The following is a 24187-nucleotide window of genomic DNA, read 5'->3' as shown; positions in this document are numbered from 1 at the left end:
CGGGGGTGTTGGGCCCTCATCTCCCTCAAGGGGAGGCATGTCTGCACATGGATCCTCCAGAGCCTCCTCCTCCTGGGCCGTCTCCTCCTCGCCCTCCTTCTCCTCCTCCTCCTGGGCCTCCTCCTGCCGCTGCTGTCGCCCTGTGTATGTAACAGGATTGTCTTTGAGATCAGCACATCCAGCATGGCTTGCATAGTGCAGGAGCTGGTTGGCCTGAGGCGGGGGATGGGGAAAGATGTGGAGAGCCCTGGGCTATACTCATGGGGTGTGAGATGCATGAGATGACATGACAGGGAACCCTGGATGCTGGTCTGACACAGAGTACACAGGCAGACCACACTCATTGCTCAGCATTATGATTTGTGACTATGGTTGGCTGACCATTTTGGGTTTTTGTTTTTTGAGGGGGAAGCACATAACTTTAATATGAGGCAATGATATCCACTAAGAGTAGGACCTCAGGCATGAATACCATGAAACAGTATCCACCCCAGAAAGGGGGATACAGAAGTGAGGCATGTCATCTCATTCATCTCAGAGGAGGTTAGTTGGAAGTTGCAGCCACACTCATGGGAGGGTAGCTGCAACCTCAGGCCTTGATCTGGGACAGGTGTTATGACTTACTAGTTGCCTCTTAGCCACATGGAAACTGATATTGTACGGGACATTTGCATTATTAAACTCATATACAAATGAGTACAGGTGCCCTGTTTATCATACTTATGTTGAGCCCTGAGACGCCGTCTGACTGCCCTGATCATGTCAGGGCTTTCTCTTTTGGTTCGGCGGAACCTCCGCTAGACGGACTTGAGGTCCCTCCGAATGCCAAATCTTCTGCAAGATATAAGTTTGTACACCAGGAGTCAGGGGATGGCCCTTCTTGCCTTCAGCACACAAATTCATTTGGAAATCAAATAGGAGAGACTCACAACACTGATTGTGGGAGGGGGGGGGGCATTACATTGGTACAGATGATGTCATTGAGGTGGACATGAGGACAGAGAGTACCGTTTGTGTGCAGTATTGTAGGGATGTGGGAATGTTTTTGCTTTCTAGTACATAGATTCTACTTAACAGTTTGTGCTTACATTGCTGAGGGAGCTCTTATATATGTAGCTACAGGAGGGGGCCCTGATAGCCCAGGAGGGAGGGTGAGCAAACACTTACCTCTCCAACCTGTCCCTTATCTCACCCCAGGCTTGGATGGAGAGAGTCCTGGGGGGGGGGGGGGGGCAGGTGGTGGTTGTGCCTGAACAGTACGTGTCTGTGCTTGATGCACAGCTGCACCAAGTATACAATTTCACCTTTGCTGAAATTGGGCTCCCTGCAGAGAGACATGTTTCTCAGTGAATAACCGTTGGAAAGCGTGCATCGCCTTACATGGACGCCCATGTGTGATGAACGTCTTACATGTACAGCTCCATATATGGACAACTATCCCATATATGGACAGGTCAGTACATGCACATCTTGGCATCTGTAATGGCTCCACAAATGGATGGCCATGGCGCATGGACGTTCATGGACTGTCGTCACACGTGCGGGGCCTACGTACGGAGTTTTCCTTATATGGATCATTATCAAGTGTGCAAACTTCATATATACACAATAAAATATGTATGTTCCTTATATTTCCCCTAGCTGCATGTTCCACAAGTACAGTGCATGTAGTTGCAGACATCCAGGTACGGGGAAAATATAAGGAACATTGAGAAGTATAAAGTACAGTAACAAGGACGCGTTTCTCACATAACTGCCGTATTTTTCGTATACTTTGGGCATCCCTGGTTTGGGCGTTTTCAACTGCGATAATGGAATGTCTAAATGCGTCCTTTTTCCTATACTTTGGGCGCCCCTGATTTGGGCATTTTCAACCGCGATAATGGAATGTCTAAGGGCACCCATATTATTTTTCGATTATACCTACCTGATTTGGCCGACTTCATGAGGGCGCCCAAATTCAGATTTGGACGACCTTTTGATTATGCTCCTCCACGTTACTATGTTTTCTGCAACAAGTAGATTCAGGTAGCAGTCTCCTCAGCTGCAAACCATGGGGTCCTTTTACTAAGGTGCGCTGAAAAATGGTTTGTGGTAGTGTAGGCGCGGGTTTGGGCCGCGCACCGATCCATTTTTCAGCACCTGTAAAAAAAGGCCTCTTTTAAAATTTTTGCTGAAAATGCACATGCAGCAAAATCAAAATTGCAGCGCGTCCATTTTGGGTCTGTGACCTTATCGCCAGTCATTGGCCTAGCGGTAAAGGATCACACGCTAACCAGGCAGTAATGACCTACGTGCATCAAATGCCACGTGGCACGTTCCAATGTGCCTGTCTGGAAATAAAAATTATTTTTCGGATGCACGTATCGGACTCACGCCATAAATGAAATTACTGCAAGAGCCACACGGTAGCCAGAAGGAAACTCCATTTTGGTGCACGTTGAGCACATGCAGACGCTTACGCGGCTTAGTAAAATGGCCCTCATATTAGGAACCATTTCATTGAAGGTTAATGCCTGTGACAACAACCAGCAAGTAACAGGACTGGAATTGCGCATCCTAGTTGCTTTTACAGTGATTCTCTTTGCTGTGTATTTTACAGACTTTTAATTAGATTTTCACAAATATCACTCTTGGTCATAAATGAATATGAGCTGGAGGAGATAAAAGAATATATTCTTATCAAACTTGTCTATTTTGGCTACAGGCAGCAAGAAAAGTCATAAGAAGTCTGTGAAGTAGGAAGTAAAATTGTCATTTTTTATGTATTTATTTTTTCTGCAGCCATCTCCATGTGAATGGTGCAGGTGTGAGCCTAGCAATGAAGTTCACTGTGTTGTAGCCGACTGTGCAGTTCCTGAATGTGTGAACCCAGTTTACGAACCAGAGCAGTGCTGTCCTGTCTGCAAAAATGGTAAGAGAGGGGAGAGAAGAAAAAAGCCTTTCAATGACTTATGAAGGACCAAATCCAAACATAACTATTGCAAGTATATACTAATGTTGGTTTTTTCCTTAAAGTCCTTTTGTATTGACAAAAGTCACTTTGCTAAAGTAAAAAATGTTTAATGGGCTGCACACGTGACTCATGACTTCCAGTTGATGGCCTTAGGAAGTAGTTATTTTTTTCACCAAAAATTAACTTATAAAAAATATTTTTGTGAAGTTATGTTCTCCTTACTCCTGACAAATCTACATCTCATTACAAAATAAGGGGGCGGCCTTGAAACAGCAAAGGTGAAACACGTGTCGACACATATCCCCACTTACAGAGAGACTCAATAATTTGAATTTTCTGTCATCTATGGATTATAAGAAGAAATCAAGATGACTATTGGAATGTGTTTCTACAAATTATGAGAAAGTCGTGATAAAGTTATAATAATCACACAAGTTATAAAAGTTGTAAATAGTGACAATTCTGAAGAAAAAATATGTAAGAAATTCAAGAATAAGCAAGAAAATTAAGAACGATATCGGACTGATGAGGAAATAAGGTGTTCCACCTACTTTCACAATAGGGATCACCCCCTAGTGGAAGATCACCTCTGATGGTCCATTAAACTTTAACATACAATTGCTATAGATTTATGCAATGGAAATATATGTGTTGATTGTATTAGATATTCTGCATAATTTAAGATTAAGACAGTTGTGAGGCTTCGTGAGCACTTATGGAATGTGTAGAATAATGACATTTACATGAACATGTGTGCACATATGCATGCAACTGACAGTTTCAGAATTTAAAATACTATTCTGTAAATATCCACTAAATAAGCAGTCTGAAAAAGTTACAAGTTTGAACTTCTGTAACTTTATTTTTTCACATCAAAGGATGGGGTTTGCACTGTTGTATTACAAATCGTTTGCTCTAACAGAATTCATTAAAACCTCTTTTTTGTTGTTTCTGGTGGCTTTAGTCACCTTTTCCCAGAGATGGCCATGTATATTCTTTTATGTTTATAATGTAGGTTTCTACTGTCTGCCCTCTGGATGTGTTATTTCTAGGTGCCATGTTCTAGAACTTCACTTATTACATTTGAAAAAAGAACATGCTGTATCTCTGAACTAGATAACCATACAACATTCTCAGCATGGGCAGGTTAAAAAGATTGGTCGGCCAGGTTCAAATTCAAGCTTAATACTGACAAGACCAAGGTATTATGATTTTCTTTGGATCTCAGAAAAATTCCCCAGACGATGTTGGGTGATATTGGGTCCCGGTTGAATGTAGTGAAAACCTCCAAAGTTCTTGGTGTAGTTTTGGACTCATCTCTGACTATGGAGTCAACAGATTAATGGCCTGATTAGAGAAGCCTATTTTAAATTGAAACAACTGTGATTATTAAGATCTTATTTTTTACAAGATCACTTCAGGGTTATTGTGCAATTAACTATCTTATCACTGTTAGAATATGGAAATTCATTATATTTGGGTCTGTCTTCTAGGCAACTTTCAAGGATTCAAATGATCGAAAATTCAGTGGCTAGGTTAATATTTCGGAAAACATGAATGGATCATGTAACTCCTTTGTTGACTGTTTTATATTGGCTGCCTGTTCAGGTTCAAATTATTTTAAGATACTTTGTTTTGTATTCAAGTTTTTGGATAGTACTGGCCCTGAAGGTGGATCTCAATTAGTAAGTTTGTTACAATTCAGGACAAGCTCCAGGAATTGTAATTATTTGATCCTAGTGTTTCCGTCAACTAAAGCTATATGGTTAAAGCTGCTTTTTCTCACTCTTTTTTTCTTCTCAGTTGTTCATCATTGGAATAATCTTCCTTCAGAGCTGCGTTCAATGAGTAGTTATGTATTATTTCAAAAAGCTCTGAAGACGTATTTGTATTCTAGGTTGGGGGGGGGGGTGTAATTTCTTTTATTTATCTGTATTTTAACAGATGTAACTTGCCTTGAACCTTGATTAAGAGAGTTGGCGAGTAATAAGTCTCTGATAGCATAGCATAGCATATTGTTTCTGGAAAAGTTCAGTTTTTTTCATTTTCGTTTGGCCATTTTTTGGTCTTGGGAGCACAATCATTGTGGTGCCCTTTTACTAAAGCACGTAGGCGCCTACAGTGGTGGAAATAAGTATTTGATCCCTTGCTGATTTTGTAAGTTTGCCCACTGACAAAGACATGAGCAGCCCATAATTGAAGGGTAGGTTATTGGTAACAGTGAGAGATAGCACATCACAAATTAAATCCGGAAAATCACATTGTGGAAAGTATATGAATTTATTTGCATTCTGCAGAGGGAAATAAGTATTTAATCCCTCTGGCAAACAAGACCTAATACTTGGTGGCAAAACCCTTGTTGGCAAGCACAGCGGTCAGACGTCTTCTGTAGTTGATGATGAGGTTTGCACACATGTCAGGAGGAATTTTGGTCCACTCCTCTTTGCAGATCATCTCTAAATCATTAAGAGTTCTGGGCTGTCGCTTGGCAACTCGCAGCTTCAGCTCCCTCCATAAGTTTTCAATGGGATTAAGGTCTGGTGACTGGCTAGGCCACTCCATGACCCTAATGTGCTTCTTCCTGAGCCACTCCTTTGTTGCCTTGGCTGTATGTTTTGGGTCATTGTCGTGCTGGAAGACCCAGCCACGACCCATTTTTAAGGCCCTGGCAGAGGGAAGGAGGTTGTCACTCAGAATTGTACGGTACATGGCCCCATCCATTCTCCCATTGATGCGGTGAAGTAGTCCTGTGCCCTTAGCATAGAAACACCCCCAAAACATAACATTTCCACCTCCATGCTTGACAGTGGGGACGGTGTTCTTTGGGTCATAGGCAGCATTTCTCTTCCTCCAAACACGGCGAGTTGAGTTCATGCCAAAGAGCTCAATTTTTGTCTCATCTGACCACAGCACCTTCTCCCAATCACTCTCGGCATCATCCAGGTGTTCACTGGCAAACTTCAGACGGGCCGTCACATGTGCCTTCCGGAGCAGGGGGACCTTGCGGGCACTGCAGGATTGCAATCCGTTATGTCGTAATGTGTTACCAATGGTTTTCGTGGTGACAGTGGTCCCAGCTGCCTTGAGATCATTGACAAGTTCCCCCCTTGTAGTTGTAGGCTGATTTCTAACCTTCCTCATGATCAAGGATACCCCACGAGGTGAGATTTTGCATGGAGCCCCAGATCTTTGTCGATTGACAGTCATTTTGTACTTCTTCCATTTTCTTACTATGGCACCAACAGTTGTCTCCTTCTCGCCCAGCGTCTTACTGATGGTTTTGTAGCCCATTCCAGCCTTGTGCAGGTGTATGATCTTGTCCCTGACATCCTTAGACAGCTCCTTGCTCTTGGCCATTTTGTAGAGGTTAGAGTCTGACTGATTCACTGAGTCTGTGGACAGGTGTCTTTCATACAGGTGACCATTGCCGACAGCTGTCTGTCATGCAAGTAACGAGTTGATTTGGAGCATCTACCTGGTCTGTAGGGGCCAGATCTCTTACTGGTTGGTGGGGGATCAAATACTTATTTCCCTCTGCAGAATGCAAATAAATTCATATACTTTCCACAATGTGATTTTCCGGATTTAATTTGTGATGTGCTATCTCTCACTGTTACCAATAACCTACCCTTCAATTATGGGCTGCTCATGTCTTTGTCAGTGGGCAAACTTACAAAATCAGCAAGGGATCAAATACTTATTTCCACCACTGTATGCACGTACAACGTGCATCAAATTAGAACTACCGTGTGTCCAAAACACGCAGCAGAAAATAATTTCTATTTTCTACCGTGTGGCGCTAACCGGGTGGTAATCACTAGTGTACATGCGCTAACGATTACCGCCCAGTTAATGCATGAGACTTTACCACTGGGTGGCAGTAAGGTCTCAGGCCAAAAATGGACGTGATTTTTATTTTGCCGGAGGTCCATTTTCAGCCAAAAAAAGGCCTTTTCCGTGCTGAAAAATGGACCTGTGCACATTCAGTACATGTGCCTACATGAGCACAGGCCATTTTTTGGTGTGCCTTAGTAAAAGGGCCCCTGAGTGTGTGCTTTTTTTTTTTTGAAGGAGGGCCTACTATTTGCAAAGAGGGCCCACCCTTTCTGAAACAGTGTGCACTATGGTGCTCGAAAGTGGGCGCTGGAAAAGACCGGCACTAAGCGTTCTTCTATAAAGGACCTGTGCTTAGTACTGGTTTCCATGCCTAATTCTGGGCACCAGACTTACGCATGCTGAAACCTCATGTAAATCCCGGCACCCAAGTTGGGCATGGAGACCCAACTGCACACAACGTTTTGGAACGCCCTGATTTGCTCTTGCCCCTGCCATGGCCTCACCCCTTTTGAGTTGGTGTGCTGTGGGATTTTGGTGTCCAGTGTTATAGAACAGTGCACTGCCAGAGGTTAAACAGAAAAGATCCACTATTATTAGTAGCATTACTGGTAGTATAATTGCTGTAATATAGGTGCATAAATAGGTACAAGAGGGGCAAGCAACCTTCTCAAATTCATGTTACTGCCATGGTTAGAAACAAGGAATGAAATATTTATACCAATGTTGACTGCATAAATTCCTTTTAAAGAAAAATACCAACATATTTGTTCCTTGGGTTCTATGAGTAAAACATATGCATAGGGTTGGGGGGGGGAGGGGCAGAGGTGAGAAGAAAAGTTATATGTACAGTGGCAAAATTCAGCCGCTTGATATAATTTCTGTGCATAAAAAAGAGACAGCGGAAAACAGGTCTAACTTATGCATAGACAAAGTGACATGGTTGCCGATTCCACATAAATTCAGCAGTGTCATTTAATCAGTTGGTGCTGCTGAATATATATATAAATAAAGTAAAATGTTCCTCCAGGTGCTCTATATTTACTGACCACTGTGGCCATTGAAAATTAGGCCCTAAGAGACCTAACTACAAGTCCTATGCACTGACTACTACAGCAAACCTTTTTTAACTTTTAGTCCAGCCAGTAATTAATGAAGTTTCTTCACTAGAGTTAGCACTAAACAGGAGATGCAAATGTACAGTACACACCTGGTTTAGGTGCATTGTGGATATTAGAATTTCGCTACTGTTTTCATTTCCACCACCTCCCATGAGAGGTGTTGCCATCTAATGTCTGCTAAACTTGTTTAGTTCCATGCCTTCTATACAGGATTCCTTTGTGCTTATCCCACACATTTTTTAATTCCATTACTGTTTTCATCTCCACCAGCTCCCGCAGGAGGGCATTCCAGGTATCTACCACCCTCTCCGTGAAAAAATACTTCCTGATATTATTCCTGAGTCAGCCCCTCCCTCCTCCTGCAATCTCAATTTCTGTCCTCTAGTTCTAAATTTACAAACAAATCTTTTCCAGAGACGGGAACATGGGAGAACTAGAGGACATGAATTGAGGTTTCAGGGGGGGGGGGGGCGACTCAGGAATAATATCAGGAAGTATTTTTTCATGGAGAGGGTGGTAGATACCTAGAATGCCCTCCTGCAGGATGTGGTGGAGATGAAAACAGTAATGGAATTCAAAAATGTGTGGGATAAACACAAAGGAATTCTGTATAGAAGGCATGGAACCAGTGGCATAGCTATGTGGGGCCATGGGGGCCTGGGCCCTTGTAGAATTGGCCCTGGACCCCCTGCCGACGACCCTCTCGACCCCCCTCCCACCACCAACCCACCGTCGCCTACCTTTGCTGGCGGGGGACCCCAACCCCCACCAGCCGAGGTCCTTTAGGGCGGGACCACAGGAACAGCTGAAACACAAGCGAAAAAAACTATCGGAAGCGGCGTCCCTGCGTGCAGAAGGCTCCCTACCCCCTCCTCCTCCTCCTCTTACTGGGGTCTTGGCGGAAGCATTGAAGAGCGAGCAGGCTCAGTGAGTCTGCTGCCTTCTCTTCTCTTTGCTCTGACTCTGGTCCCGCCCTTGCAGAAACAGGAAATGAGGGCAGGACCAGAGAGCGAAGAGAAGGAAAGGCATGAGACTCGCTGTGCCTGCTCGCTCTTCAATGCTACCGACGGGACCCCGGTAAGAGAGGGGGATTGGTGATTTTGGAGGGGGGCGACTGGCACTCAGAGGGAGGACAGAGTGAAGGAGAATAACAGAGGGAGGGAGGGGGGACTGGAACTCGGAGGGAGGACAGAGTGAAGGAAAGTGACAGAGGGAGGGAGGAAGCCATGGAAATTGGAAGGGAAGAAATGGGGCCATGGGACTTGGAGGTGACAGAGGGAGAGAGCAGGGGGGGGGGGGGGAGGAAAACCTAGCTAGCGCCCGTTTCCTTTCATACGAAAAGGGCCTTTTTTTTACTAGTATTCTATAATGGAATTAGGGTACCCAGATGCCATTATAGAATTAGCACTTACAATGCTGCATCTTTTTGGCAACCTTATAGAATTGCCCTCATATTATTCTTATGCTAGAGAGGATTTTTCTTTCATGCAACTGAGAACATCTATTCAATCATTTGCTAAATGACGTTATAACATGCACATTACATTTTTACTGACTCACTGTTACAAATTTTAACATGAGTTTTATTAAGCAGGCTCCAATGTCTTGCAGAATTTATGGGTGCTGATATTTAGGTTTAAATGTATCACTAATAAGCTGTTTTTAATTTTTAATGTAATAATTTATGTTCATTTAAATTATGATCTCGCTTTTTAAATAACTGCAGTTCAATTATCATGGAAAGTACAATTCTTATCAAAATAAACAGAGCCCCCAATTTCCCCACTGTAATATGACAAGGGCCACAGAATTGGGCTTTTGTTAGAGAATCACAGAAAATGGTGGGAAGTAGGAAGGGAGAGGTCCAGTTTGAGAATGATCGAGTGACAGGCTGGAATGGGCGGGCTGAAAAGGAGATGAAGACAGCAAGGATGAGTATTTTTTCACGGAGAGAGTGGTAGATACTTGGAATGCCCTCCCACGGGAGGTGGTGGAGATGAAAACGGTAGCGGAGTTCAAGCATGCGTGGGATAAAGGAATCCTGTGCAGAAGGAATGGATCCTCAGAAGCTTAGCTGAGATTGGGAGGCGAGGCTGGTGTTTGGGTGGTGGGGCTAGTTCTGGGCAAGACTTCTACGGTCTGTGTCCTGAAAATGGCGGATACAAATCAAGGTAAGGTATACACAAGAAGTAGCACATATAAGTTTATCTGGTTGGGCAGACTAGATGGACCGTGCAGGTCTTTTCTGCCGTCATCTACTATGTTACTATGTAAGTAAAAATAAAGAGAAATTTGCATGATGGGCATGGAAAATCAACCCTTTAGTATAATCAGCCTTATATGGGGGTCCTTTTACTAAGCTGTGCCAAAAAGTGGCCTTAGTATTACTTGACCCTCCATTGCCCCAGGAACAAATAAGTACCTGTATATACTATGTAAACCACTTTCAATGTAGTTGCAAAAACCACAGAAAGGTGGCATATCAAGTCCCACTCCCTTTCCCTTTAGTGGGTTTTCCCCATGTGCTAAGGCCATTTTTACCGCAGTGTAAAATGGCTGATTTTCTAATTTTGTATTAATGGCCATGTGCTAATGCTGAAGTCAAGAATGGACCAGAAAAGATAAAGAGCAACCTTGTATTAAAATAGCCCAATGTGTGGCCATGTTTTGCCTATGGCAGGCTGCTTCAGGGGCAGCGACTAAAGGGGATTCTAAAGTCACACTTCCCCTCAGTGGAAGAAAGGACTGTTGGCATCAGCTGTTACTGGTGCCAGCAGTCCTTTCCTCCGCTGAGGGGAAGTGTGCCTTTAGAACCCCCTTTAGTCGCTGCTCCTGAAGCAGCCTGCCATAGGCAAAAGATGGCCACATTGGGCTATTTCAATACAAGTTTGCTCTTCATCTTTTCTTATCCATTGTCTTCTTCTGTTACTAAGGAAATAGGTGATATAGAGGGGCATAATGGAACAGAAACGCCTATCTCCATGGGCGTTTATCTCCGAGAACGGGTCCGTGAAGGGGCGGGGCGGATCGTATTTTTTAAAAGAAAAAGACGCCCATGTTTTATTCGTCAAGGTGTGAGCTGGGCGTTTTTGCTTTTCAGCGATAATGGAATATGAAATCGCCCAGCTCAAAAACGAATAAATCCAAGGCATTTGTTCGTGGGAGGGGCCAGGATTCATAGTGCACTGGTCCCCCTCACATGCCAGGACACCAACCGGGCACCCTAGGGGGCACTTTTACAAAAACCAAATAAAAGGTAAAAGAGCTCCCAGGTGCATAGCACCCTTCCCTTGGGTGTTGAGCCCCCCAAATCCCCCTCAAAACCCACTGCCCACAAGTCTACACCATTACTATAGCCCTAAGGGGTGAAGGGGGACACCTACATGTGGGTACAGTGGGTTTGGGGGGGTTGGACGACTAGTAGCACTAAGCAGCACAATTGTAACAGGTAGGGGGGGGGGGATGGGCCTGGGTCCACCTGCCTGACGTCCACTGCACCCCCTAACAACTGCTCCAGGGACCTGCATACTGCTGCTTGGGAGGAGGGTATGACATATGAGGGTGAAAGTAAAAAGTTGTGAAACATCATTTGTTGTGGTGGGAGGGGGTTAGTGACCACTGGGGGAGTCAGGGGAGGTCATCCCCGACTCCCTCTGGGGGTCATCTGGTCATTTAGGGCACTTTTGGGGGCCTTATTCGTCAAAAAACAGGGTCCAGGAAAAGTGTCCTAAATTCTAGCTCAAAACTGTTCCAGTATCGGCGAAGGGCGCCCATCTCTGTTCGCCCGATAACCACGCCCCAGTTCCGCCTTCGACACGCCTTCGATACGCCCCCGTCCACTTTGTCCGCATCCGCGACGGAGTGCAGTTGAAAGCGTCCAAAGTTCGGCTTTCGATTATACCGCTTTATTTGTTTTTGTGAGAAGAACGCCCATCTCCCGATTTAGGTCGGAACTTGGGCGTTATTCTCGTTCGATTATAAGCTGGATAGTTTGTCCTCAATTTTGGTTTAAACCTCTTTCTACCCGTAAGTGCAACAATTATAGAAGGGCCGCTGATGAAGGCTTGCATGCCGAAACACAGCCCATGTTGGGTCTTATTTCTGTAACTGGATTGAGGTTTTACTGAATATGGATGAATAAAATTGCTGGACATTATTATTATTGGACTATTGATGCTTATTCACAGACTCGGACATTCGGTTTTTTTTTTGATGACTTCCACTTTCATTTTGTTTGTAGTATGGTTTATGGATCACATCTGCCCCTTTTTTGTCAATACATGCGCTAATGGCAACATTAGTACATGGCGTGGTCATTTTAAAACATTACGGTGTAAGCACTTACCGCCACTCATTATATAGGCAGAAAGGTCTCACATGGTAACCCTATGCTAACCAGTTAGTGCACACTAATGTAGATTTTATTTTTTATTTATTGCATTTGTATCTCACATTTTCCCACCTATTTGCAGGCTCAATGTGGGATGCACTGACTAGCGTAGGAATGCCCACTCTTCACCCTCCTCAAAAAAAATTTAAATATTTTTAGGTGCACGATTAGCACGCACACATTTCGGAGTTACCACAGGATACCTGAGTGCATCCTACTCTACTCCATTTTCAGTTGCATTATATGTGCACTAACACCTAATGCAGCTTAGTAAAGGGGTCCCATAGTCAATCAGCATCAATCTTTCTTTCCTCGTTTAAAATCAAATATACGTATACAGAAAATATAGGCAACTCTGATAGTCTAAGAATAAATATGGAGAAACTGAGTATGTCAGCAAATAATCCCTCTGACATATGCTAAAACTATATTTGTCTCATTTTCAGGAAGTCTAATCCTTTTTTTTTAGAGAAAAGGTGTTATTATAGAGACATTAGGTTTACTCAAGCAAATCGTGCTGTTCTCATAATAAGATCCAAACATTTTAGCATTTTCTTATAAAAATAATAGTCTAATTCTCTGAAAATTTGTTCTTACATATGTTTCTAGGTACAGTGGTGGAAATAAGTATTTGATCCCTTGCTGATTTTGTAAGTTTGCCCACTGACAAAGACATGAGCAGCCCATAATTGAAGGGTAGGTTATTGGTAACAGTGAGAGATAGCACATCACAAATTAAATCCGGAAAATCACATTGTGGAAAGTATATGAATTTATTTGCATTCTGCAGAGGAAAATAAGTATTTAATCCCTCTGGCAAACAAGACCTAATACTTGGTGGCAAAACCCTTGTTGGCAAGCACAGCGGTCAGACGTCTTCTGTAGTTGATGATGAGGTTTGCACACATGTCAGGAGGAATTTTGGTCCACTCCTCTTTGCAGATCATCTCTAAATCATTAAGAGTTCTGGGCTGTCGCTTGGCAACTCGCAGCTTCAGCTCCCTCCATAAGTTTTCAATGGGATTAAGGTCTGGTGACTGGCTAGGCCACTCCATGACCCTAATGTGCTTCTTCCTGAGCCACTCCTTTGTTGCCTTGGCTGTATGTTTTGGGTCATTGTCGTGCTGGAAGACCCAGCCACGACCCATTTTTAAGGCCCTGGCGGAGGGAAGGAGGTTGTCACTCAGAATTGTACGGTACATGGCCCCATCCATTCTCCCATTGATGCGGTGAAGTAGTCCTGTGCCCTTAGCAGAGAAACACCCCCAAAACATAACATTTCCACCTCCATGCTTGACAGTGGGGACGGTGTTCTTTGGGTCATAGGCAGCATTTCTCTTCCTCCAAACACGGCGAGTTGAGTTCATGCCAAAGAGCTCAATTTTTGTCTCATCTGACCACAGCACCTTCTCCCAATCACTCTCGGCATCATCCAGGTGTTCACTGGCAAACTTCAGACGGGCCGTCACATGTGCCTTCCGGAGCAGGGGGACCTTGCGGGCACTGCAGGATTGCAATCCGTTATGTCGTAATGTGTTACCAATGGTTTTCGTGGTGACAGTGGTCCCAGCTGCCTTGAGATCATTGACAAGTTCCCCCCTTGTAGTTGTAGGCTGATTTCTAACCTTCCTCATGATCAAGGATACCCCACGAGGTGAGATTTTGCGTGGAGCCCCAGATCTTTGTCGATTGACAGTCATTTTGTACTTCTTCCATTTTCTTACTATGGCACCAACAGTTGTCTCCTTCTCGCCCAGCGTCTTACTGATGGTTTTGTAGCCCATTCCAGCCTTGTGCAGGTGTATGATCTTGTCCCTGACATCCTTAGACAGCTCCTTGCTCTTGGCCATTTTGTAGAGGTTAGAGTCTGACTGATTCACTGAGTCTGTGGACAGGTGTCTTTCATACAGGTGACCATTGCCGACAGCTGTCTGTCATGCAGGTAACGAGTTGATTTGGAGCATCTACCTGGTCTGTAGGGGCCAGATCTCTTACTGGTTGGTGGGGGATCAAATACTTATTTCCCTCTGCAGAATGCAAATAAATTCATATACTTTCCACAAAGTGATTTTCCGGATTTAATTTGTGATGTGCTATCTCTCACTGTTACCAATAACCTACCCTTCAATTATGGGCTGCTCATGTCTTTGTCAGTGGGCACACTTACAAAATCAGCAAGGGATCAAATACTTATTTCCACCACTGTATTTCCCTCTGCAGAATGCAAATAAATTCATATACTTTCCACAATGTGATTTTCCGGATTTAATTTGTGATGTGCTATCTCTCACTGTTACCAATAACCTACCCTTCAATTATGGGCTGCTCATGTCTTTGTCAGTGGGCAAACTTACAAAATCAGCAAGGGATCAAATACTTATTTCCACCACTGTATGTGTGAGGCAGGTAAGAGATTTCGCTCTATACTTACTGAAGAAGGATAATGTAGAAGGATCTTTCTGCTATCTCATGAATGTAAGAGCTGATTAGCATAATATTTATCTTCAGTGCACCTATAAATATAGCAAAAAGAAAGGGATAACACTTTCATTTTTACAGCATATATGTGCCAAAAATCTGAGAGTCATTTCCTATCAATTTGTGATTGTTAACATCTGCGTCTCGGATACATGGTGCACTCATACCTCTCAGTTTCTTCCATGAAAAACAACAAAAACATCTGATTTGATGATGCTTTCACTTTGATTCCTAATATCCTGGTTTTACAAAAAGGAGTTCTTATGCAAAGTGGAATTCACCACATACATCAAATGCACTGCTTTAGCCCACCTGTCAGGAACGAACAGCTGGCTACAAAGACCCATTACTAGGTGTAACACATGATTAACTAATGAACATAAGGTAGAGAATTTTCAGTATGGCATGAATGCCCAACCTAGCCAACCAAAGTTTGGCTGGCCGGGTTTGGACCTGATATTTGCCTGAGTACTGCAATTAGATGACTAACCTTAGCTGCCAGGTGCTGAAAATCTGTGCTAGATAGACAAGCCCCCGTCCTCTCTTTATTCTCAGAATGCCTCCAGGGCTGACCACTTTTAGACTGGCTAAACGTAACTGCCATTAGCTGCTCAGTCTAATGAATTTTCAAAACGGATGAGTTGCCACCTAACTTCTGAAGCTACATGATTAGATTCTTTGAAAAATTGCCCATATTGTACATGGGACAAATTCTTTTTGTTAACTGCTTTGAACTGTAGGGCCTAGGTGGGATACAATCATCGTTATTATTATATGTGACAAGAACACTAGTTGGTAAAGACAGGAATGACGTTAGAGGGATGCAACCATGTCAATTGCCTAGGCCCCCATGCTGCAGTATGTTTCAAGCCTGCTCAAGCTGAAGGAGGCATAGCATGCTGGAACACTTTTGGGTGGGGGGTCACCTTCCAAATTTCTGCCTTGGACCCCCAGCATGTCTATCACTGGCACTTGGATAAAGAGCAGATATTGCTGGCCTAGGAATGGTCATACTGAACAGAATTCATCATATATGGAATTCCAGTATAGTCCCATCCAGAGGTCTGACCTGTATATTGATGGATACCCCCTCTATGGATAGACTCTGGATGTGAGCCATCCATGAAATAATTGTTGTTGCGCACCCAACAATTTTGGAAGCCAATGAACACACTATGTAGTAACATAGTAAATGACGGCAGATAAAGACCAGCATGGCTCATGTGGAGGGGCATAATCGAACGAAAACGTCTATCTCCATGGGCGTTTATCTCCGAGAACGGGTCCGTGAAGGGGCGGACCGAACCGTATTTTCGCAAAAAATAGACGTCCATGTTTTATTCGACAATTTGTGAGCTGGGCGTTTTTGTTTTTCAGCGATAATGGAAAATGAAAGCGCCCAGCTCAAAAACAAATAAATCCAAGGCATTTGTTCGTGGGAGGGGTCAGGATTCATAGTGCACTGGTCCCCCTCACATGCCAGGACACCAACCGGGCACCCTAGGGGGCACTTTTACAAAAACAAAAAAAAAAGGTAAAAGAGCTCCCAGGTGCATAGCACCCTTCCCTTGTGTGTTGAGCCCCCCAAATCCCCCTCAAAACCCACTGCCCACAAGTCTACACCATTACTATAGCCCTAAGGGGTGAAGGGGGGCACCTATATGTGGGTACAGTGGGTTTGGGGGGTTGGACGACTAATAAGCATTAAGCAGCACAATTGTAACAGGTAGGGGGGGATGGGCCTGGGTCCACCTGCCTGAAGTCCACTGCACCCCCTAACAACTGCTCCAGGGACCTGCATACTGCTGCCAGGGAGGTGGGTATGACATTTGATGGTGAAAATAAAAAGTTGAGAAACATCATTTTTTTGTGGTGGGAGGGGGTTAGTGACCACTGGGGGAGTCAGGGGAGGTCATCCCCGATTCCCTCTGGGGGTAATCTGGTCATTTAGGGCACTTTTGGGGGCTTTATTCGTGAAAAAACAGGGTCCAGGAAAAGTGCCCTAAATTCTAGCTACAAACGCATACTTTTTTCCCATGATCGGCGAAAGGTGCCCATCTCTGTTTGGGTGATAACCATGCCCCAGTCCCGCCTTCACCACGCCTCCGACACGCCCCCGTCAACTTTGTATGCTTCCGCAATGAAGTGCAGTTGAAAACGTTCAAGCTTTCGATTATACCGCGTTATTCGTTTTTGTGAGATAAACATCCATCTCCCGATTTAGGTCGGAACTTGGGCGTTTTTCTCGTTCGATTATAAGCAGGTTAGTCTGCCCAGAAAGGTAGCCAGGTTTGTACCTGTGACTCTGTGCAGGTTTTCCCCTCCTCTCTTAGTCTATAGGGTTATAACTGTTTGTTTTCTCCTTTAAAGTTTGAAAGTTATTTAAGTTTTACTGTGAGCGAAAATAATCTATACTTATGTTCCATCTTCAAGCCATATACAGAACCTCTGTGTTTATCCAATGCCTTTTGAATTCCATTACTGTTTTTGATCTGCTACTTCCCATGGAAGAGCATTTCAGGCATCTGCAACCCTGTCTGTGAAAAAGTGTTTCCTGTTGTTGATTTTAAGCTACCCTCATTGGAACTTCATTTCAGCTCCTGTAGTTCTACAGTCTCTCTGTTTTTGGAAAAGATTCCTTTGTTCCTTAATATCTTTCAAGAATTTTAATGTCTGTACCATATCATCCCTGTCCCTCCTGTCCTCTAGGCATATTCAAGTGATAAGAACATAAGAATAGTCATACTGGATCAGACCAATGGTCCTTCTAGCCCAATATCCTGTTCCCAACAGTGGCCAATTCAAGACACAAGTACCTGGCAGAAGCCCAAATACTAGCAACATTCCATTCTACCAATCCCAGGGCAAGCAATGGCTTCTCATATCTGTCTCAATAGCCTTTCCTAATATGGGAGGAGTTCCATCCCCTTTTATCATTTTGGTCGCTCTCCTTTGAACCTTTTCTAATTCTGCTATACATTTTTTGAGATACGGCAACCAGAATTGAATGCAATACTCAAGGTGAGGTTGCACCATGGATCAATACAGAGTCAGTCTTCAAGTCTCTTCTCATATGTCTTCTGGTGCAAATCCCATCCCACTTTCTCTGAATGGCTTCGAGTCTTTTTACGATCTTGGCAAGATCCAGCCTCCAAAACTGAATACAGTTCTCCAAAACTGGTAGGTAAGTGAGAAGTACAAAGGAGAAAATTGCATGATGAGCATACAGGGGCATTATCAGGGGACTTTTTTCCCCCAGCTGGTTATGCCCCTCTCTATACAGCAAACTACCTTCTTAGTCTCACACACACAAGGAGTGACACAGGCTGCACATACTGTAGCAGGACATGTTTATCCACTCCTACCCTAGCTGACATAACATTTAATCATCTCTCTGACCTCATTTGCAACTTTCTTTAAATTAGTCACCTTATTTTCTAACTCCTCTTACCTATCTATATGTTCCATCTTTGCTTATACCCTACGCTGTCTATTAAAATGTTCCTATTACATTTTGTGATGACATTGTAAGTAGTGTACTATGCCATACTTTGTATTGTTATCTGAATATTTTTACTGTTGTAATTGTCTGTTGTTTATGTTTGATTTATTTTTACTGTACACTGCCTTGAGTGAATTCTTTCAAAAAGGTGGTAAATAAATCCTAATAAATAAATAAAAAGGAACATTGGAATATTAAGTCTGATCAACAGTATAGCAGAGTGGTGGTTTTTTTCATGCATTGCATAATTAATCTGTGGAATTTGTTTCTGGAGCACATAGTTAAGGCGACTAACACAGTGGATTCAAATGGGTTTGGACAAATTTCTGGAGGAAAAGTCCATAAACAGTTGTTACAGTGCTCATCCCTGGAAATAAAGTATGAGAAATAGATAATTAGGTTGTAAGCTCTGTTGAGCAGGAACTGTCTCTTCATGTTCAAGTGTACAGTGCTGTGTATGTCTTGTAGCACTAAAGAAATGATAAGTAGTAGTAGTGGTAGTACTTTCAGGATTTGCCAGGTTTTGTGGCCTGGATTGGTCACTGTCAGAGATAGGATGCTGTGCTTGATGGGTCTTGATCAGAGTCCAGAAACCAACAAGGTAACCGAACAACAAAGTCCCACGGGACAAACAGCATTCAACAAAGAAGTGGGAACGGAGGAAAGCTAGACGAACCCCAGGATCAATAAAGTTAAAAAACGTTTTATTGCTCTGGTGTGTATGAAAACATTGCGAAATTAACAATGACTCAATGTACAAAATTCAATATGTATAAAATAGTACACAACAGACATCAACAATACATAACGAGCATAAAATCAGTATTTTAGACTCAACATGGCACCGTGTTTCGGCATTTAACATGCCTGCTTCAGGAGTCTGACAATGAATTACTAGAATCAAAAATGTACAGCTGGGTGATAAAAGCAAAGGGGTCTTTAAAAAGACCGTGCATCCATAAACCGATGCACTGTGCAAACACCGAAGGTATCAAAAAGCAAAGGGCAAATACTCCAGATGTGTGAGGTAAAGCGTCAGTGCTCTTTCACTTGGCTCAAGAAATTAGATGTCTGTGCGGGCTACTATTTTAAGTAGCAATCTAAGCATGGGAAAACACCGCGCATGCTTGTAAAGCTAGGAGTCTAAAGTACTGATTTTATGCTCATTATGTACTGTTGATTTTTGTTGTGTACTATTTTTATTGTGTACTATTTTATACATATTAGCACATAAGCACCGCCATACTGGGAAATGACCAAGGGTCCATCAAGCCCAGCATCCTGTCTCCGACAGCGGCCAATCCAGGCTTCAAGAACCCGGCACCCCCCCCCCCCCCAAAAAAAAAAAGAATAATGTTCAATGGACTTTTCCCTCAGGAATCTGTCCAAACCCCCTTTAAATTCCGTAAGGCCAGCTGCTGTCACTACATTCTCCGGCAACGAGTTCCAGAGTCTAACTACACGCTGAGTAAAGAAAAACATTCACCTATTTGTTTTAAATCTACCATATTCTAGCTTCATCTTGTGTCCCCTGGTTTTGTTGTTGTTTGAAAGTGTAAACAAATGCTTCACATCTGTCCACTCTACTCCGCTCATTATCTTGTAGACTTCTATCATATCTCCCCTCAGCCGCCTTTTCTCCAAGCTGAAGAGCCCTAACCTTCTCAGCCTTTCCTCATAGGGAAGTTGTTCCATTCCATTTATTATTTTCATCGCCCTTCTCTGCACCTTTTCTAATTCCTTTATATCTTTTTAGAGATGCGGCGACCAGAATTGGACACAATACTCGAGGTGCAGTCGCACCATGGAGCGATACAACGGCATTATAACATCCTCGTGTTTGTTTTCCATCCCTTTCCTAATAATACTCAACATCCTGTGTGCTTTCTTAGCCGCGGCAGCACACTGGGCAGATGTTTTTAACGTCTTATCAACAATGACTCCCAGATTCCTTTCTAGGTCCGTAACTCCTAACGCGGAACCTTGCATGACATAGCTGTAATTCGGGTTCCTCTTACTCACATGCATCACTTTGCACTTGTCAACATTGAACTTCATCTGCCACTTGGACGCCCAATCCCCCAGTCTTGCGAGGTCCTCCTGTAATCTTTCACACACCAGAGCAATAATTTTTTTTAACCTTATTGATCCTGAGGTTTGTCTAGCCTTCCTCCGTTCCCACTTCTTCCTTGATCGGAGTCAGCATGGATTTCCTTATGTTCTTAGGTGTCCTTTTAGTAAGCTGTGGTAAAAGGGGGCCTACGCTAGCATCAGCGTGTATTTTTAATGCGTTCTGAGGCCCCCTTTTACCGTGGCAGGTAAAAGGCTATCTTTTCTTCTGGAAAAGAAATGGCCATGCGGTAAGCGAACCCACTTGCCACATGGCCATTTCAGGGGGGAGCACTTACCGCCACCCATTGAGATGGCAGTAAGGGCTCCCGCACTAACCCGGCAGTAGCTGGGCAGCGCCAGGTAAGCACTGGCACTACAAAAATAGACAATGCGCATTGGGGGTGGGAACTACAGTGCTAGTTTTGGATTGGCGTGCGGCAAGCCTGTTGCCACATGCCAACCCTTTAGTAAAAGGGCCACTTAGATTGTTAATCTCTTAGCATTCTGGCTCTAATATTGTTATTTACAAAAATTGGTATACTGATCTCTCTACTCAGTGGCTTGCCTGTTTGCATATATTGTTTCCTGTAGCCGGGGAAGAATTTTCTCATAATATGCTGGGATTGATTTTTGTGCCTTTCTTGATTAAAACTTACTAAGCATCGAGACTTTGTGGAGGCAAGGTTAATGCAGAAATCTGTTGGTTCTACCATGTTCTGACCTTAAGATTCATAACAAGCCAATATCAATTCCAGCACTCTGCATTCATTTAAGAGAAGTCAGAGTCACCAGTCATGGAGGTTTACTCTAATTGCTGGGAGCAAAAGAATTGTTAGACCATAATTAAAAAAAAAAAAAAAAAAAAATCAGTATAGTAGTTTCAAGGCCACATGCAGTGTTTCAGGCAGCTAAATTATTACAATACTGAGCAATGGTATTGGAGGTTGCCTATAACTGAACTCTGGGTGCTTCATGAGAATTTCAGTGACAGTGGATAACAGAAATGTAAAAAAAGGCTTAAAATATAACAAAGCTGAAAACAACAACTACCCATGCCCTATCAAACTAATATTAAATACTTTAAATGAAAAATGAATTGGTATTCATTCCGTTTCCTAGTATCAATGGATTGCAGTGGAATAGCCTTTCAGAATGAAAATATTCCACTATACAAAGTAATCTCTACTATGTAAGTTCAGCAAATCCATGTTACAGTCCCCCAAGTCAAGCTCACTATCTTTTAAATTCCTATAAAATATACATAGTGCAGGATACCTTGTGGAAGGGTCCCTGGTTTCCATTTGGGACCTGATGCTTCTGCTCGGGGAAGAAGGGGCTAGCAGAGTTGCCATATTACCTGGTTTCAGGAGGGAGACTTTTGGGGCAGGCCTGGTTTTGAACTTACATCCCAAAGCAGTGTGGTATTAGTAATTCCTAATTTTATCCATTGAAATCAGTGCTGCAGGTCTCATAATGTATCAGGATGAGGCAGGGGCGTAGGCAGACACACAATTTTGGGTGGGCCTGGGCCCAAGATGAGTGGGCAGAAAAACTCTGCCCCATCCCACAGGTGGTTTTCACCTGCATGCCATATTGTCTCTCAAATATCCCCCTTCTCCTGCATACCTTTTAAATAATATTTTTCCACTGGCAGCGAGCAGCAACTAATACGCACTGCTCATGTTGGCCACACAGCCTTCCCACTGATGCAACTTCCTGTTTCTGCATAGATGGGAACACGTCAGAGGGAAGGCTGTGGGGCCGGTTCGAGCAGTATGTATCAGCTGCTCCTTGCTGCAGGCGAAGATGTGCTATTTACAAGGTATGCAGCAGGGACAGTTGTTGGGAGTTTTCAGCTGTTGAGACTTGGGAATCCCTGCCAGCCACATCATAGGTGTGCTGCTACTGGGTGAGCCTGAACCCAAAGTGGGTGGGCCTGGGCCCATCCTTGGCTACGCCACTGGGATGAGGTTGTCTGAAATCCAGGACTAGCCTAAAATCTCCTTCCTGGAACTGGATAACTTGGAAGCTCCAAATTAATGGGTCAGATTGCCCTCCCTTCCCCCAGGAAAGAATAAAAAAGTGTGACCATGAATAAGGCTGTTTGCCAGTATTATTAACTTATACAATCATAGGTCCACAGAAAATGCCAACGGTGTGTTTAAACAGTTCAGGTATTGATCTGCTGAAGCATAACTATTTAAAGGACCTTTGACATATTTCTTTAGGTAGCAATTTCAATAATTTTAGACAATATACATGGTTACTAGCCATACAAGAAAACCTTCTTCTTTTCTGCTTGTCCTATGGCAATTTTCCTTCCCCATTCTCCTTTCCACTGTACATCAAGTTTTAACGATGTGCAGGAGTGTAAGTGGACTGGTAGGTGCTTTGAGTTGGGAGGGGAGTGTGAAGTGACTTATGCTGGCCTGACTATCTTCTTTGCTATACTATCAGGTCATAAAACTTTGCCTCTACTACTAGCTCCATTCTTCCTGGTGGGTTCAGCTCCACTGCCTCTTAGCCACCTGCCACCACTCCAACAGAGGAGCCACTGCTCTGCTGACTCAGTCTCTGGAGCCTACTCCACCAGAAGCTATAAGCTATTGGACCCCACCCTGCCTGACACCATTTCACCACTGGCACATCAAAATCACCTCAGAACTTTCATGGTTGGGAGAGGTTTCCATTGCCAGTAGTTGCAGATTCTGCCAGGTCCATGGCTCACCAACTTGCTCAGTGATTTTAGCACACTGAGCTCATTACCTGCAATTCAACTTTCCCCACCTCAGACAAATTCCTCCTGACCTTTCTTAGCTTCAAACCTAAGAACCAGACAAGAATCTATTCTGTTCTTTCTTCTTTGACTGAAGCCCAGCTGTTCAGGGTTTCAACTCTGTACTTTATGGTTGGGGTGAGAATTACCTGCCTGATGAATGCATTTCTAAAAGTTTTGTTTCATATTCCCTAACCTATACATTTTTATTTCTCAGCCTTAGAGTTATATTACTGTTTATCTGTGTACTAATATATGATTTTTAAGTTATCAGTTTATGTAAGGAATCAGCATTTCCTGCCCATATGCAGATTTCTCTAGTCTTCTTAGGCATTCCTGTCCAGGATTAACAGCAGGTGTCTGATTGTTCATTTTTGCTAAAGAATAATCCCTTCCTCCTTCCTTACTGCCCCCCCCCCCCCAATCCAGGGGGTTTCTGTGGTCATAATACTAATTTTGTCATAATGATGTGATAAACCTGTTGTGTATAATGAGAGTAGTGAAGCTATATTCATGTGTTCTGACCCAATGAATTATGGTGCTCTGTGGTCATTGATGCATAGAAAAATTCATTGGGCTGCTTCGAATATATAGGTGCTCATTTTGAAAGCACATAGACTTACAAAGTTACTGAAAATGAGCCTCGATATGCATGATCCTGCTAAACGCATTTGACAAAAACATTTTAGATTATAATTTCAAAATGTATCAGGAGTTCATTGCAGCTGAAGCATTATGCTGTGCTTTGTTAATTAACCAGAATATGGGAACCATGTTAAATAGACCTGATTAATACAAAGTTTTTCTTGCCACTTTTATATGTTTGGTTTTGTCTCCTCCGTTTCATGTTCTTCTTCTGTTGTCAAACAATAACAATCATTACCCTCCCCTTGATCTGCCGCTTCTTCTCCCCAAAGCTTTTATAGATATTGGCAAGCTTTTTGGAGCGAAGCACCCGTATCTATGAGTCATGCTTCATTATTAGAAAGATGTGCTGGCTCTACACCTTATTCCTAAG

The 24187-nt window shown here is 43.3% G+C and overlaps 1 protein-coding gene across 1 annotated transcript in view; it reads left to right on the top strand.

The window, feature by feature from the left end:
* Nucleotides 1-24187, top strand: part of VWC2L (von Willebrand factor C domain containing 2 like) — a 394136-nt gene that overhangs the window by 101961 nt on the left and 267988 nt on the right. The window contains exon 2 of the mRNA XM_030210046.1: nt 2785-2914. Coding sequence (XP_030065906.1) covers nt 2785-2914 — 130 coding nt within the window. The remainder of the gene's footprint in view (nt 1-2784; nt 2915-24187) is intronic.

Source organism: Microcaecilia unicolor, chromosome 7, assembly GCF_901765095.1.
Source record: "Microcaecilia unicolor chromosome 7, aMicUni1.1, whole genome shotgun sequence".
Classification (NCBI taxonomy): Eukaryota; Metazoa; Chordata; class Amphibia; order Gymnophiona; family Siphonopidae; genus Microcaecilia; species Microcaecilia unicolor.
Note: the sequence above shows the minus strand (reverse complement) of the source record. Positions and strands in the feature narration are given on the sequence as shown.